This window comes from Mandrillus leucophaeus, unplaced genomic scaffold, assembly GCF_000951045.1.
Source record: "Mandrillus leucophaeus isolate KB7577 unplaced genomic scaffold, Mleu.le_1.0 Scaffold80, whole genome shotgun sequence".
NCBI lineage: Eukaryota > Metazoa > Chordata > Mammalia > Primates > Cercopithecidae > Mandrillus > Mandrillus leucophaeus.
This window is the reverse complement of record NW_012108697.1, coordinates 5,013,314-5,026,760: the sequence shown is the minus strand read 5'-3', so window position 1 is coordinate 5,026,760 and position 13,447 is coordinate 5,013,314. Positions and strand designations below refer to the sequence as shown.

At 43.8% G+C, this 13,447-nt stretch overlaps 1 protein-coding gene across 1 annotated transcript in view; it reads left to right on the top strand.

Moving 5' to 3' along the window:
• The window catches only part of RBM20 (RNA binding motif protein 20), a 227,345-nt gene that overhangs the window by 137,794 nt on the left and 76,104 nt on the right, over positions 1-13,447 (top strand). The window contains exons 2-3 of the mRNA XM_011967546.1: positions 10,509-11,592; positions 13,077-13,138. Coding sequence (XP_011822936.1) covers positions 10,509-11,592; positions 13,077-13,138 — 1,146 coding nt within the window. The remainder of the gene's footprint in view (positions 1-10,508; positions 11,593-13,076; positions 13,139-13,447) is intronic.

The following is a 13,447-nucleotide window of genomic DNA, read 5'->3' as shown; positions in this document are numbered from 1 at the left end:
TGAATAACTGCCTTAAGAAAACACCCACCATCCTAAAATCATAAGGTATAAAGAAACCTTAAATGTTGTCTCATCTGACTCTCCCATTTCACAGATGAGAAAACTAAGGTCAATAGGGTGACATGAAGTCAATAAGATGCAGAGTCATTGGTGACACTGCTTTTGGTCTACTTATAACCAAACACTCCTCCTCCCATACTGGCCCACATTGCCTCTCCAGTTTCATGTGGACTTCTAGTATTTGGCATAAATCACATCAGTTAAAATGTCTAGGTTAATCGACAGGCAACTCTAGAAAAAGACCAACTATTTAAGAATTTTAATTCTTTAAAATTATTCCAAAATTCTTTAATTTCAAATTGGCTTGAATTTTATAACCATCTTTGTACATTTAATAGAAAAAAATCTCAGTGGTGTAAACTGCTGAAAAGAAAATTCACAGAACATGGGGACTACTCCTGGAACATAGGTTTCATCCCAACATCATGTAGATTAGGCACTAACAGTGCCTCAGAGGCACACACTGAAATTACATTTTCTTCAGATTTAGTTAAAAGGAAAAATGTGACAAGAAGCCTGTTTGTTGAATACTTTAAAATTTTATACTTGATGTAGTTGGTGATATTTACGTAATTTTGTCAGTGTTCAAAGACTGAATCTAATCCACATTTTCTGCAGAGCTTCATCTTTCAAAACATTGTAGCAATACACAGGGAACATTTAGCCAAGAAAACGAACGGAGAATGCACAGCTATTATCTACATACACACATACATGGAGCAGGCATGTCCATGGATAATTTTTTTTTGTTTTTTTATGGATTTTTTTGAGACGGAGTCTGGCTCTGTTGCCCAGGCTGGAGTGCAGTGGTGTGATCTCAGTGATTCTCCTGCCTCAGCCTCCCGAGTAGGTGGGACTACAGGCGTGCACCACTATGCCTGGCTAATTTTTGTATTTTTTTTCAATAGAGACCAGGTTTCACCATGTTGGTCAGGCTGCTCTAGAACTCCTGACCTCAAGTGATCCTCCTGCCTCACCGTCCCAAAGTGCTGGGATTACATGCGTGAGCCACCATGCCTAGCCCATTGGATAGAAGTGTTTATTGGTTCCACACACCTACCATGTGCCAGGTATTATGATATGGTATGGGACACATATAGTTCCTATCTTCGAATGATCATGGAACAGTGGGGAAGTCAGGCAAGTGCTTCAGTAGACAATTATAAGAGCAGGTGGTGGAGTTAGAAGAGAGTACAATTGAGGTTAATGGAACAGAAGGGCATTCTGAAGATCATGAAAGGGACATCAGTGCACACTAGATGGGAGCAGAAACCAGAGAAGGCTGCCTGGAGGAGGTGTCCTGTGAGCTACATTTCATAGGATGGTAGATGTCTAGGTGAAGGGGAGTAGGGAGGAGGTTGTGCAGGGAGAGGGGCCAGTATATGCCAAGACATCAATGCTCATGTGCACATTGTTGATCACTGGGGCAGGACTGATCTATAAATCCCTATATATTTCCTTTGTGTGTATAAACATTAGCAATTTGGTTTCTTAGAGAATTTTGTATAGCAGTTTTAAAATATACATTTCGAAAAGCTCATTTTTTCCATTACAAAAGACTCAGATGTTTCCAAAAAAAGTTTCTCAGCTGAGCGGTCACCAGATCTTATGTTACCGAGAAAATGGAAAGATTTCCCCTAACCCCAGAAGTCAAACCAGCTTCCTCAATTTGAGACTGCACAAAACCAATTAATTTTTGCCCAGTGTGGATTTTCTTAATAATCGTATCTCAGACAAACCAGTTCCTGTCCTAAGTGGATTCGAGCCACATTTCACTCTGAAAGTTGTGGGTCCATCTGGGAAATGTCTTTGTAGAGGAGAGAATTTTATAATAAGGTATTTTTGGTATTTCATTTACTAAATCTTCAGGGATATAGGTAAGAGAGCCTCTGTGCTGAACTGACTGCCCAACAGAATAAGGTTAGAGGGAATGAAATTATTTCATGCTGGCTGACCTGCAACACATGCCTCTGAACGAAGCCATATACAGTCATGGGTTGCATAACGATGTTCTGGTCAACAACAGATAGCATATACAATGGTCGTCCCATAAGATTATAATACTTCATTTTTACTGTACTTGTCTAGGTTTAAACATATTTAGATAGGCACAAATACTCACCATTGTGTTCCAGTTGCCTTCAGCATTCAGTACAGGAACATGCTGTGCAAGTTCGTAGACTAGGAGCAATAGGGTATATCATATAGCTTGGGTGTGTAGTAGGCTACACCATTTGGTTTGTGTATGTACACTCTATGATGTTCACATGACAAATTGCCTAACAACACATTTCTCAAGACATGTCTCCATTGTTATATATGGATATATATAATCTCCATTGTTATATATACATGACTGTATATATAATGATGTTTTCTTTAAAAGCATTTTCAGGAGCGGCCAGGCGCAGAAATAGCTTAATTTGTGAGCAATGATAATGATAGCTAATATCATGATCATACTTTCCAGAGCCCCTGCACATCATGTTTGATCTTCACAGTGAGTGGAACAGACACTACGATCTCCATTTGACAGATGAGGAAATTAAACCTTAGAGCTATCAGATTTCAAAGGTGAAGAGACCTTGAAGATCCTTTCATCCAGCTTTCTCATTTTACAAAAAAAAAAAAAACTCCCTGAGATCCAGGGAAACGAACTGACCTAGGATCCCACAGGGAGTAAATAAGGGCTGTTGGGCCAGGCCTGGGTTTTCTGATTTGTAGCTCCCTGATTTTGTACTCCATCATACTGTTCTCCATCTTCAGTGTGTTAGAGGAAACTTGGTAGGTTATGCATTCGTTCTTAAGGAGAAATCTTGTTGATATCAGTCCTATGCGCTATTTTATAAACACACACATGTGGAAAAAGTCCCTTGTTTTCCTGTTTTTTTTCTATATGTAGATACAGACGGACACATACAGACAGATACACACACCGCATGTGGATGTCACTGGGGAGATGAGGGTGGGATTGGACTTAGCAGAGTCTCAAAGGGGACTTCAACTTTGTCTGTCAAATATTCTTTTATTAAAAAATTTTGAAGCAAAATGCCATCACAGTAGCATTTGTTCATTTTGGATAATGGGCACTGAATTCATAGGTGTTTGTTTTCCTGTTCATATTTCTGTATTTTACAATTTTCAAAAGAAAACCAAATATGGATATTAAAAATAAATTCTCACCTACAATACTATACCCTTATTTTATAAAATTAAAGCATATTTTAAAGAAAGAAAAATGGTTCAGAAGGAAGGAAAGAAAACTATACTATGGTTCTCATTAGTTAAGTTGACATTAATCCTCTCTTTGCTTTAAGTCTTTCCTGTGATGACACTAGCAGAATGTGTATCATTTTCTCTGCATTTGCTGCAGGATCAGTTCTTTTTGGCAGGTTTTGAGTCCTTCTAATAAGTCCAGCAGGAAAGGCAGGCCTCTTGTATCAGTTCTAAACCCACCAGCTGCCCCATTGTGACTGCATAGTCCCCTGGCTGTGAGAATATGCTCTGCCTGATAAACAACGTACACAGCATGATGGACTGAAAGCCCAGGGATCTGGTACCAAACATGTTAGTTAAACTCATGCCCGAAGGAAGTAGGCCCAGAAACGTGGTTTGTGGAGCTCCCTTTAATGAATGTGTAAACAGAGGATAGAATATTGACCTTACAGTTTAAAAACGCTCCTTCAAGTCCCAGTCAAGTCCCTTATTCACTGGATGACCTCACACAGTTCATCTGATCTTTCTTGGTTTCAGTCTTCGTACTATAGACTGGAAATGGTCATATTTGACTTAGCTGTCCATATGGCTGTTCTGGAGATGAGACAGCTAATGAAGTGAGAACACTTATTAACACACCGACTGAAAAACACAAAACAAAAGAGAGATGATAGGATTATTATTGCTGTTATGAATCAGTCCAAGAGGTGTCATGGTGATATGAATCATCATATGGTAATGTAATGGCTAAGGGCCAAACACAGAATAGCAGCATTGACCCAGCAGTCTCAAAATTAGTCACAGAGGCCAAGCTACTGAAGACCCAGCAGCCCTATTGATATCGAGAAAGAGCACTATCCAAAAAGTGTGTGGCCTCATCTTCTCCTTGCAAAGAGGAAATTCATCTGGTATATGTTGATAGGCATGTATCCCACCACTGCCTCTCCATCAGTCCTGAGGACAGAGGCAGCCTGCATTCTAGTCCCAGCTCTTCTCTGTCTCGGTGTGTGACTTGGGCTGATTCACAGAGGATGCCAACTTCGTTGGCTTTTGCAGTTTTTTGTTTGGGTTTGTTTTGTGTGTTTGTTTTTTGTTTTGTTTTGTTTTGTTTTTGTCTGTAGAATGAGTGAGTTAAACTAAATTGTCTCTAAGGCCTCACCTTGCTCTTCAAATTTGTGATCACTAGCTGGAGTTTGAACTTTAGCCCCAGTATGACTGTTGTGTTATCATTGTCATCTTTGTAACCTGGCATTCAGGGATGTCCCTCTCTAGTTCATATCCTGACCTAGCTTCTGAAAGCATTATAGCGGAGTTGGGAATTTTTGATCTAGGAAAGATAAATATTAAAAGGAAATTCCCACCTACAATACCATAAATAAGGAATATTTTAAAGAAAAATGGTTCAGAAGGAAGGAAAACTATAATGTAGGTCTTGTTAGTTAAGTTGACATTAATCCTCTCTTTGCTTTAAGTCTCTCCTGTGTTGACACTAGCAGAATGTGTCATAAAGGCATGGAAAGATCATAAATTCTCAACTCTACTCTAAAGATGTGACCGTGAGCATTGCATTTTTTTGGCCACATCTTTATAGTGTTGTCATACCTAGAAAACATTTTCTTGCCTGGTCATGAGCTCTCTCACCTCGATTACTTTCTATATTTTAGCACAAAAGAAGAAATCGCACATTCGCCACTCAGCCAGTTGCACTGGAAGTGAATTTAAATTCCTGCACTGGTTATCTTGGAAGATATTGTGCTTATTGCAAATGTGGCCGGTTGCATGAGTTTAGGCAGTACCGTGCGCTGGGCTGTGGTTCTTGGTTCCTGCTTCTGGGTGACTGGACAGTAGCAGGAGAGAGTCTGCTGATACATCTGTGCACATTCACTCTACTGCATTTCAGCTGTGCCCTTGTTATTCCACAGCCCCTTAAGTCCTGGTTCACCAAGCAGATGTTAAGACTCTCTTGGATCCCTCAAACCCCATCCCCACGCCTGCTCCCTCCTCTCTCAGCAGTTATCCACTCTTTATCTTCTAATCCTCTTTTCTCCCTACGATGATGATAGTGACCCTGTAGCTCCAACTACTGGGTCCTCACATTCAGTCTACTCCTGCAGAGGAAACTGGAGGGTGACCAGGAACCTTCGAGTCAATGTGGACCACAGAAAGGAACTGTCTTTAAAAGCTGGTTAAATGCTGGTGGTTTATGTAGACTGGCTTTCTTTAAGCAAATAAAGGAAATGCATTGCCTCATGTCCAGCAAAGTCCAGGGTGGATTCAGGAGAAGCTGGCTCGAGGCATTCCTAGGAGGTCATCAAGGCCTGTACCTCTGTCTTCAGGCCAGCATCTTCTGACTTGGCTTTATTCTCAAGCAGGCTGTCATTAAGTGATGGCTTAACAACAATTTAGCAACCGTGGCATGACAGAGAATCATGCCTGATAGCTCCAGCAAAGTATCAGAGAGTCTTCCCCCTTGAGCCAATCACTGCAGCCAGAGGGATGTGGTTCTTGGACTAGCCAGATCTGAGACATATTGCATGGGCCCCTATTTGTGCAGAATTTGCCCCTGACTACATTCCCAGAGGGTCTTTGGAGGTTTGGTTAGATGGTCTGTACTCTGGGGGGATCAATTCATACCAGCAAGATCCAATCAGCCCCTACACCTACCACCGCCTCTCTAGTGGAAGCTGCTTTTGCATCTAATTGTCTTGGGAACTGTGCTGGTTTTCTCTTGCTGCTGTAAGAAATTGCCACAAATTTAGTGGCTTATAATAACATACATTTATTATCTTACAGTTCTTGAGGTCAGAAGTCCAAAACCAGCCTCACTGGACTACAGTCAAGGTGTTAGTTCCTTCTGGAGGCTTAAAGGGACAATCTGTTTCCTTGTCTTTTCTAGTTTCTAAGAGGCTACCTGCATTTCTTTGGCTCATGTCCCCTTCCTCCATCTTCAAAGCCAGCGGCAAAGCATCTTCTCTCCTCTCTGACTTCTGTTTCCATCCTTATATCTTCTCACTGACTCTGATCCTCCTGCTTCCATCTTAGAAGGACTCTTGTGATTACACTGGGCATACCAAATTCAGAAATTCAGATAATCAAGATCTTTAATTCAATCACATCTCCAAAGTCCCCTTTACCATGTAAGACAACATATTCACAGCCTCTGTGGGTTAGAATGTGGACATTTTCAGGGCATCATTATTCAGCCTACTGCAGGGATTATCCACTCTATTTAAAAACCTGGACTTAGACAGAGAAAGAGTAGACTGAAGCTCCTGCACTGGAGTGGGGAATTGTAGATAGTCCTCTAGGAAGGTGACTTTGTACCTGCTTATAGGTTTAGTTATTCACAACAGCAATATTTATTTGCTTCTTGGGTGTATTTAGATTGTCCTTTTTGTGCTTTTTGTGGGTTTTTCTCCACAGAATTGTGTACTCATAAAAGAGGTATCCATATTACCTCAAAGCCACCAGGTTCTGATGAGCCATACCCATTATCTTCCTTCTTCATTTTGTTCACGGCAATTACTTTGTGCCCATCAAGTGGGAGGCAGTGTGCTGAGGAAATACAAGATTCTCCAAGACATACTCCTCTCTCTTGTGGAACTTATGTCTAATGGAGTAGAAAGGCACGCACGCAATTATTTTTAACCCAAGGCGCAGGATGTGCTAAGTGATATAAAAGTGACAAACTAAGGAGTGTGGGAAGACAGCAGGAGACATCAGTTCCAGCTTCCAGGGGTGTCAGATCATGCCCCCCAATTCTTGGTTCAGAAATATGATCACTATATGCACCTGAATTTCAGGTTATTAACTATTGCAGGCTAAGAATTTTAGGGCTTTAAAAAATAGTATGATGTGTTTTTTCTTCTTTGTCTAGGGTGTTTGGATCAAAACAGGTGCTCAGCTCTGATGATTCATGTGAAATCACTTCTACTCAAGGTTGACTAAAGTTGAGAATGATGAAAATTTTCCAGTCAAAGCAAAAGTTAGGAAGAAAACCTGGTTAGTTTTCTTATTTTTTGCAGAATCTGAATGGATTAACTTCTGTAACCTGGGTCATACTCTGAAAAGGACAGGTTTCCCATGGCTGACCTGCAAATACCCAGTGTGGCTGGCTTTCCTAGTCGAAAAGCTAGCTCTTCCTCACATGTCCTTTCAGGGGCAAAGGGGAATCTCTGCTAAGAGCTCTCTCCTGCCCAGAATGCAATTTTAGAAAATACAGCTGACTTCTCTGGGAAAAACAAAACCAACCTTGTCTTACTCTGGTCATGGAAACCAACTTGGCACCTCATTATCGCCTTGTTAGCAAGAACAGGCTGCATGATGGACAAACCTGGGAGGAAGAGTTGGCCCAGTGTGGCCAGGGTTTTCAGTTAAGCTTAATTGCTCTTCTAAAGCTCAGCTACTTAATATTACACAAGTCGAAATTTATCGTCAGACTCTTGATCATCCATCCTCCTCTTCCTTCCATATTCGTGCCTACATAGATATCGGTGCCTCCCCATTCTGCTGCTGTTGAGTTTGTGGTGGGTCACCAAAGGGCCCCCAAGGCTTGTTTGCAACCAGCTCGACTCCCCAAAGGAGAACAGGGCTGTAACTACCTTTAGCTTTGAGCGCCCTCTTCCCCCATATTTTAAAATGCAGCTAGCTGGTGCTGCCCTTGGAGCATAGCAGGGCTGCTGGCTGGGGAAGGTGGTGCCTTTTTAACATCTTATAGGCAATTTTTGATTTTTCATACAAATGGGAAAGAATAACAAAGGTATTTTATCTGGCTCTCAAATGTGCTTTGTACTTACATTTAAATGTGGGTGTGCCTGACGTTCTGGGAACTCCCGGCCAACAAGACAGTGTGGCAGCTTATGTCACTTGCCCTTTTCCTCCTCACCTGAGCTAGTCCCCCGCCTAAGTGTCCAACAACAGATGAACAGATCTCCTTTTTGTTTCATTATCGTTGGATTTTTACTGTACAGAACCTGTGACAGTAGAGACTAAGGTGTCCCAGTTATGCAATGTCTACCCTGTACTGCCTAAGCATGCTTATTGTACAGCATGCATTGTCCATGGCAACCCCAATTTCCAATTTTCCAGTCCCCTTCTCCCCATTCAAATGTCCTAGAATTCCAGTTTATCAACATCCTGAACATATTTCCTGATGACACCCACTTTTCAGAGGGGAATTTAAAACCTGGAAAATATGGTCTTAACCAAAGATTCCCTGCCTGCCTGTGGTAACCACATATCCCAGACGTTCTGGGAAAGTCTTTCCAGTTTCCAGATCATGCACACTGATTTTTGGTCCAGAAACCACTATAACCAACCAATATAGGTCACATGAAAGACACATGTCAGACAGACACCCTTTGTGCAGTAACATTCGGTGAGAGTCTACTATTGCCCACTACTTCAAATTCAGATTTTTTTACTTGTAATTTTTTGGTTATTCCTTATGCCAGTTGAGTTTGAGAGCTCAGTTGAAGGGAACTGTGATATTGTGAGATTTGGTCTTCATCAGGTTTCCTAGCATACAACTCCAAAAGTCTTTGGAATCACATAAATATCTTTTTGTATGCTAATGAGTTGACAAATGTCTGGCAGCCCCTTAGGTATCGTTAGGATGGGATCTGGTTACTGGAAAGACCACGGCAGCATGGAAGGATTGGGACTTTCAGCCCCAACCCCAACCTCCGGGAAGGTGAATGCCGCTGAAGGTAGAGTTGATCACCAATGGCCAATGATTTAATCAATTATGCCTGTGCAATGAAACCTCCATAAAAACTCAGAAAGGACTGGGACATGTGGAGGTTCCTGGAGAGGGGGGTGCCTGAGAGGTCGTGGGAGTTCTGCACCCCTTCCCACACACTTTGCCCCGTGCACCTCTTCCATCTGGTATTCACTGGCATCCTTTGTCATTTATCCCTTCTAATAAACCAGTAAAACTAAGCAAGTCCCTGAGTTCTGGGAGCCTCTCTAGCAAGTTAGTCTAACTCCGATTTACAGCCAGTTGGTCAGAAGTACAAGTAAAACAAGCTGGGGCTTGTGATTGACATCCAAGTGGGGGACAGTCTTGTGGGGCTGAGCCATCAACCTGTGGGATCTGACACTTTCTCCAGGTAGTGTCAGAATTGAACTGGAGGACACCCAGCTGGGGTCCACAGCAGAACTGGTTGCTTGCTTGGTGTGTGGAGAAAACCTCCCACACATCTAGTGTCAGAAATGATTCGTGTTGTGAGAGTATAGGAGATGCTGAGTTTGTTTGTGCCTGTATTCAGACAGGAAGACAATTCATGTTGCTTTTGGATGTGAAATGAGGACAAGGATGAAATAGTGTTTGGCACAAATGTAAACACGATCCACTCTGTAGGCAATTGTGAAGCCTGCCTTTTTCACTTAACATTAGAGCATATAGATTTTCTCATGTCATTAAAGTGGTTTTGTTTTTGTTTTTTGTAACAGAGACTTTGGCAAATTCAAGATAATGTTTACCATTGGCAATGATGGGGAAGGGTGAGGTGGGGAAAGCAGGTAACCAAGGGAGATTTATCGTGTTGGAATGTTCTCTGTCTTAAACTTGGTGCTGGGTACTCTTTTTTGAATGTCCTAAATGTTACATAATAAAGTAGAAATTTAAACACCAAGTTTAATGGTTACTTAATATTTTATTATGTTGGTGTACCATAATTTCCTCAGTTCAAATCCCATCTCCCTATTGTTGGATATTTGTAATTTTCAACTTTGGACTCTTAAATAATATAGTATTAAGCATCTTTGGGTATCAAATTTTATCTTCATTTGAGCTCCTTTTCTCAGTTTAGATTTATATAATTGAATTCCAGGGTCAAAGAATATGTCTATAATAAATGCATTTTGTTAGACTATCTTTTAACAAAGCTATATGCGTTGATTATCACTGACATTGTGCCTATTCTACTCTCTCTCCAACACAGTGTCATTTTTAAAAAATTGCTATTTTGCTAGACGAATATTTATTTCGAATGGTTTTAGTTTATGTTTCTACTTGCCAGTGAAATTGAACGTTCTGTCATATAATTTTTCCTTTGGAGTTTTTTTCAAATGAGTATGTGTGAGCACAGGTTTTTGCAGATTCACTTGTATGTGGGACCTGTGTGGGAAGGTCTTGTTTATGTGGGGGTGGGGACCACAGATACAAACAACAGCCCCTTGCCCCCCTCACTGAAAACGAGCTGTGCATCTAGACCTCTGTCTTCCCGCAGTGCCGCCAAGCTCCTGGACAAGAACCCGTTCTCGGTCAGTAACCCGAACCCTCTGCTTCCTTCACCTGCCAGTCTCCAACTGGCTCAACTGCAGGCCCAGCTCACCCTCCACCGGCTGAAGCTGGCACAGACAGCTGTCACCAACAACACTGCGGCCGCCACAGTCCTGAACCAAGTCCTCTCCAAAGTGGCCATGTCCCAGCCTCTCTTCAATCAACTGAGGCATCCGTCTGTGATCAACGCCCCCCACGGCCATGCTGGGGTGCCCCAACATGCTGCAACCATACCCAGTACCCGGTTTCCCTCTAATGCAATTGCCTTTTCACCCCCCAGCCAGACACGAGGTCCTGGACCCTCCATGAACCTTCCCAACCAGCCCCCCAATGCCATGGTGATGCATCCTTTCACTGGGGTAATGCCTCAGACCCCTGGCCAGCCAGCAGTCATCTTGGGCATTGGCAAGACTGGGCCTGCTCCAGCTACAACAGGATTCTATGAGTATGGCAAAGCCAGCTCTGGCCAGACATATGGCCCTGAAACAGATGGTCAGCCCGGCTTCCTGGCAGCCTCGGCCTCAACCTCGGGCAGCGTGACTTATGAAGGGCACTACAGCCACACAGGGCAGGATGGTCAAGCTGCCTTTTCCAAAGATTTTTACGGACCCAACTCTCAAGGTTCACATGTGGCTGGCGGATTTCCAGCTGAACAGGCTGGGGGCCTGAAAAGCGAGGTCGGGCCACTGCTGCAGGGCACAAACAGCCAATGGGAGAGCCCCCATGGATTCTCTGGCCAAAGCAAGCCTGATCTCACAGCAGGTCCCATGTGGCCTCCACCCCCCAACCAGCCCTATGAGCTGTATGACCCCGAGGAACCAACCTCAGACAGGACACCTCCTTCCTTCGGGGGTCGGCTTAACAACAGCAAACAGGGTTTTATCGGTGCTGGGCGGAGGGCCAAGGAGGAACAAGCGTTGCTCTCTGTGCGGCCCCTGCAGGCTCACGAGCTGAACGACTTTCACGGTGTGGCCCCCCTCCACTTGCCACATATCTGTAGCATCTGTGACAAGAAGGTGTTTGATTTGAAGGTGAGTTGTCCAAGACAGGCTGGGAGCCACAGCTAGAAGCCTGGGCAGGCCTTTCCCCACGACCCAACTCACGCTGCCAGTGGGCAAGGAGCTTTTGCATTGGGGTAACAGAATTTTGCCATCAGTATTCTTGACTAAAATCATAGGTATTAGGACCCAAAGGAATTTCAGAAATGTATCAGGACCAGTCCTTTGCTTGAAGGTGAGTCAGAAATTCTTACACACTTTTTATAGATGAGAAAGCTGAGACTGAGTAGGGGAGCAAAGGACCCCATCTGGGTTGCAGAGAAGGGGCTCAGGAACTCGAGTTTCCTGCCCTCTTATGGAGCGCTTCTCCCCTGTGGTATACCTAAAAGCTACTGCCCCTTGAGTACCCATATTGTAGTGAGTTGGAAAGGAAAAAAAGCAGAATTTTGGATCAGGGGAAACAGATTAATTCCCCCTTGGAACCAAGACAAGTTATTATAGAGAGCCTCAGGTTCCTCATCAGCAAAATGGAGATAGAGCCTCATGACACCTTCCCGGTGGTTGGAAAATGCCTTGAGCTGCTGCACACAGAGGTGTATGATAGTATAATTTCCCCCCAAAAAATGTATTGCAGGTGCAGTGAAATATTTTGAAGCAACAAAAATTATAACAATTACCATATATTAAACCCTTTCTGTGTGCCAACAGTAACTCTTATGAGGCAGATATTATTATGATTTTCATTTTACAGATGAGAAAACTGAGGCCCAGAGAGATGAAATGACTTTCTCAGCCCCTTCCCCCTGCCACCTCCCCAGCTTGAAAGTGGCAGAGTGGAGATTCAAATGTGGGCCTGACCCTTCCAGAACCTGCACCATTTAAGCACTGGGCTGCCCCGCCTCCTATCTCTTATCCTGTCCAAAAGCATAATAATGTCCTTGCAGAGTGTGAGTGATACTGCAGCATGTCATTCACCTCTATTTGGGTCACATCATCCAAATGCATCCCTGTGACCCAGATGGGACATGCCCTCTGACCTCCAGTCTTCGGAGGGGGCTGGCTGACACTGGGAGATGCTCAAGGATTTTGTCTCTCATGAACCTTTTCTAAGGCTTTGTAAGTCACTGTGAGTCTACCTGCCAGATTCTCCCAACTGGATATGAAATAGATGGGGTCTTCCTGGGGGAAAGGAGAAGGGGTGGGAGGTGGGAGGTAGGTTGTGGGTGCAAGGGTCCATTGAGAGGGGTAGAGGGAATCCAACTTGTGAGTCCGGGCTCCTGTTCAAGATGGGCATGAGATGTGTGGATGAGGAGCCGATGGAGCAAAGGCTGGATGGGGAGGCAGGAACAGTGGGAGGAGCCTGGGAGGGAGAGCAGGAGGGTGGGGGATGTGTCCGCAGGGGTGGTCTAGCCTCTGGGAGCTCTGTGCTCCCTGCTTGGCCAGTGGCTCTGTGCTCATCCTTTGCCTTCCCATGGACTCAGTTCTACTTTGGTCACTTTTTTTTCTTTCTGACCTAGGACTGGGAGCTGCATGTGAAAGGCAAGCTGCACGCTCAGAAATGCCTGGTCTTCTCTGAAAAGTAAGTGCAGTTCAGGAGGACAGGCTCATGCATCGGCTCAACACATATTCACTGAGCATTTACTGTGTGTCATACGCTGTTTCGAGTGCTGGGGCGATAGCAGAGACCAGAAAAGGCAAAGTTCCTGCCCTCAAGGAGCTTATGCTTCACAGGGGCCAGAGAGATGATAAACAAAATGAACAAGAAAATTACAGCATCCCTGGTGATAAATGCTAAGCAGAAAACACCGGGTAGAGGCGGGAAGTGTGTGCGCGCGTGTGGAGCCGGGAAGTGTGTGCGCACGCGTGTGGAGGCGGGAAGTGTGTGCGC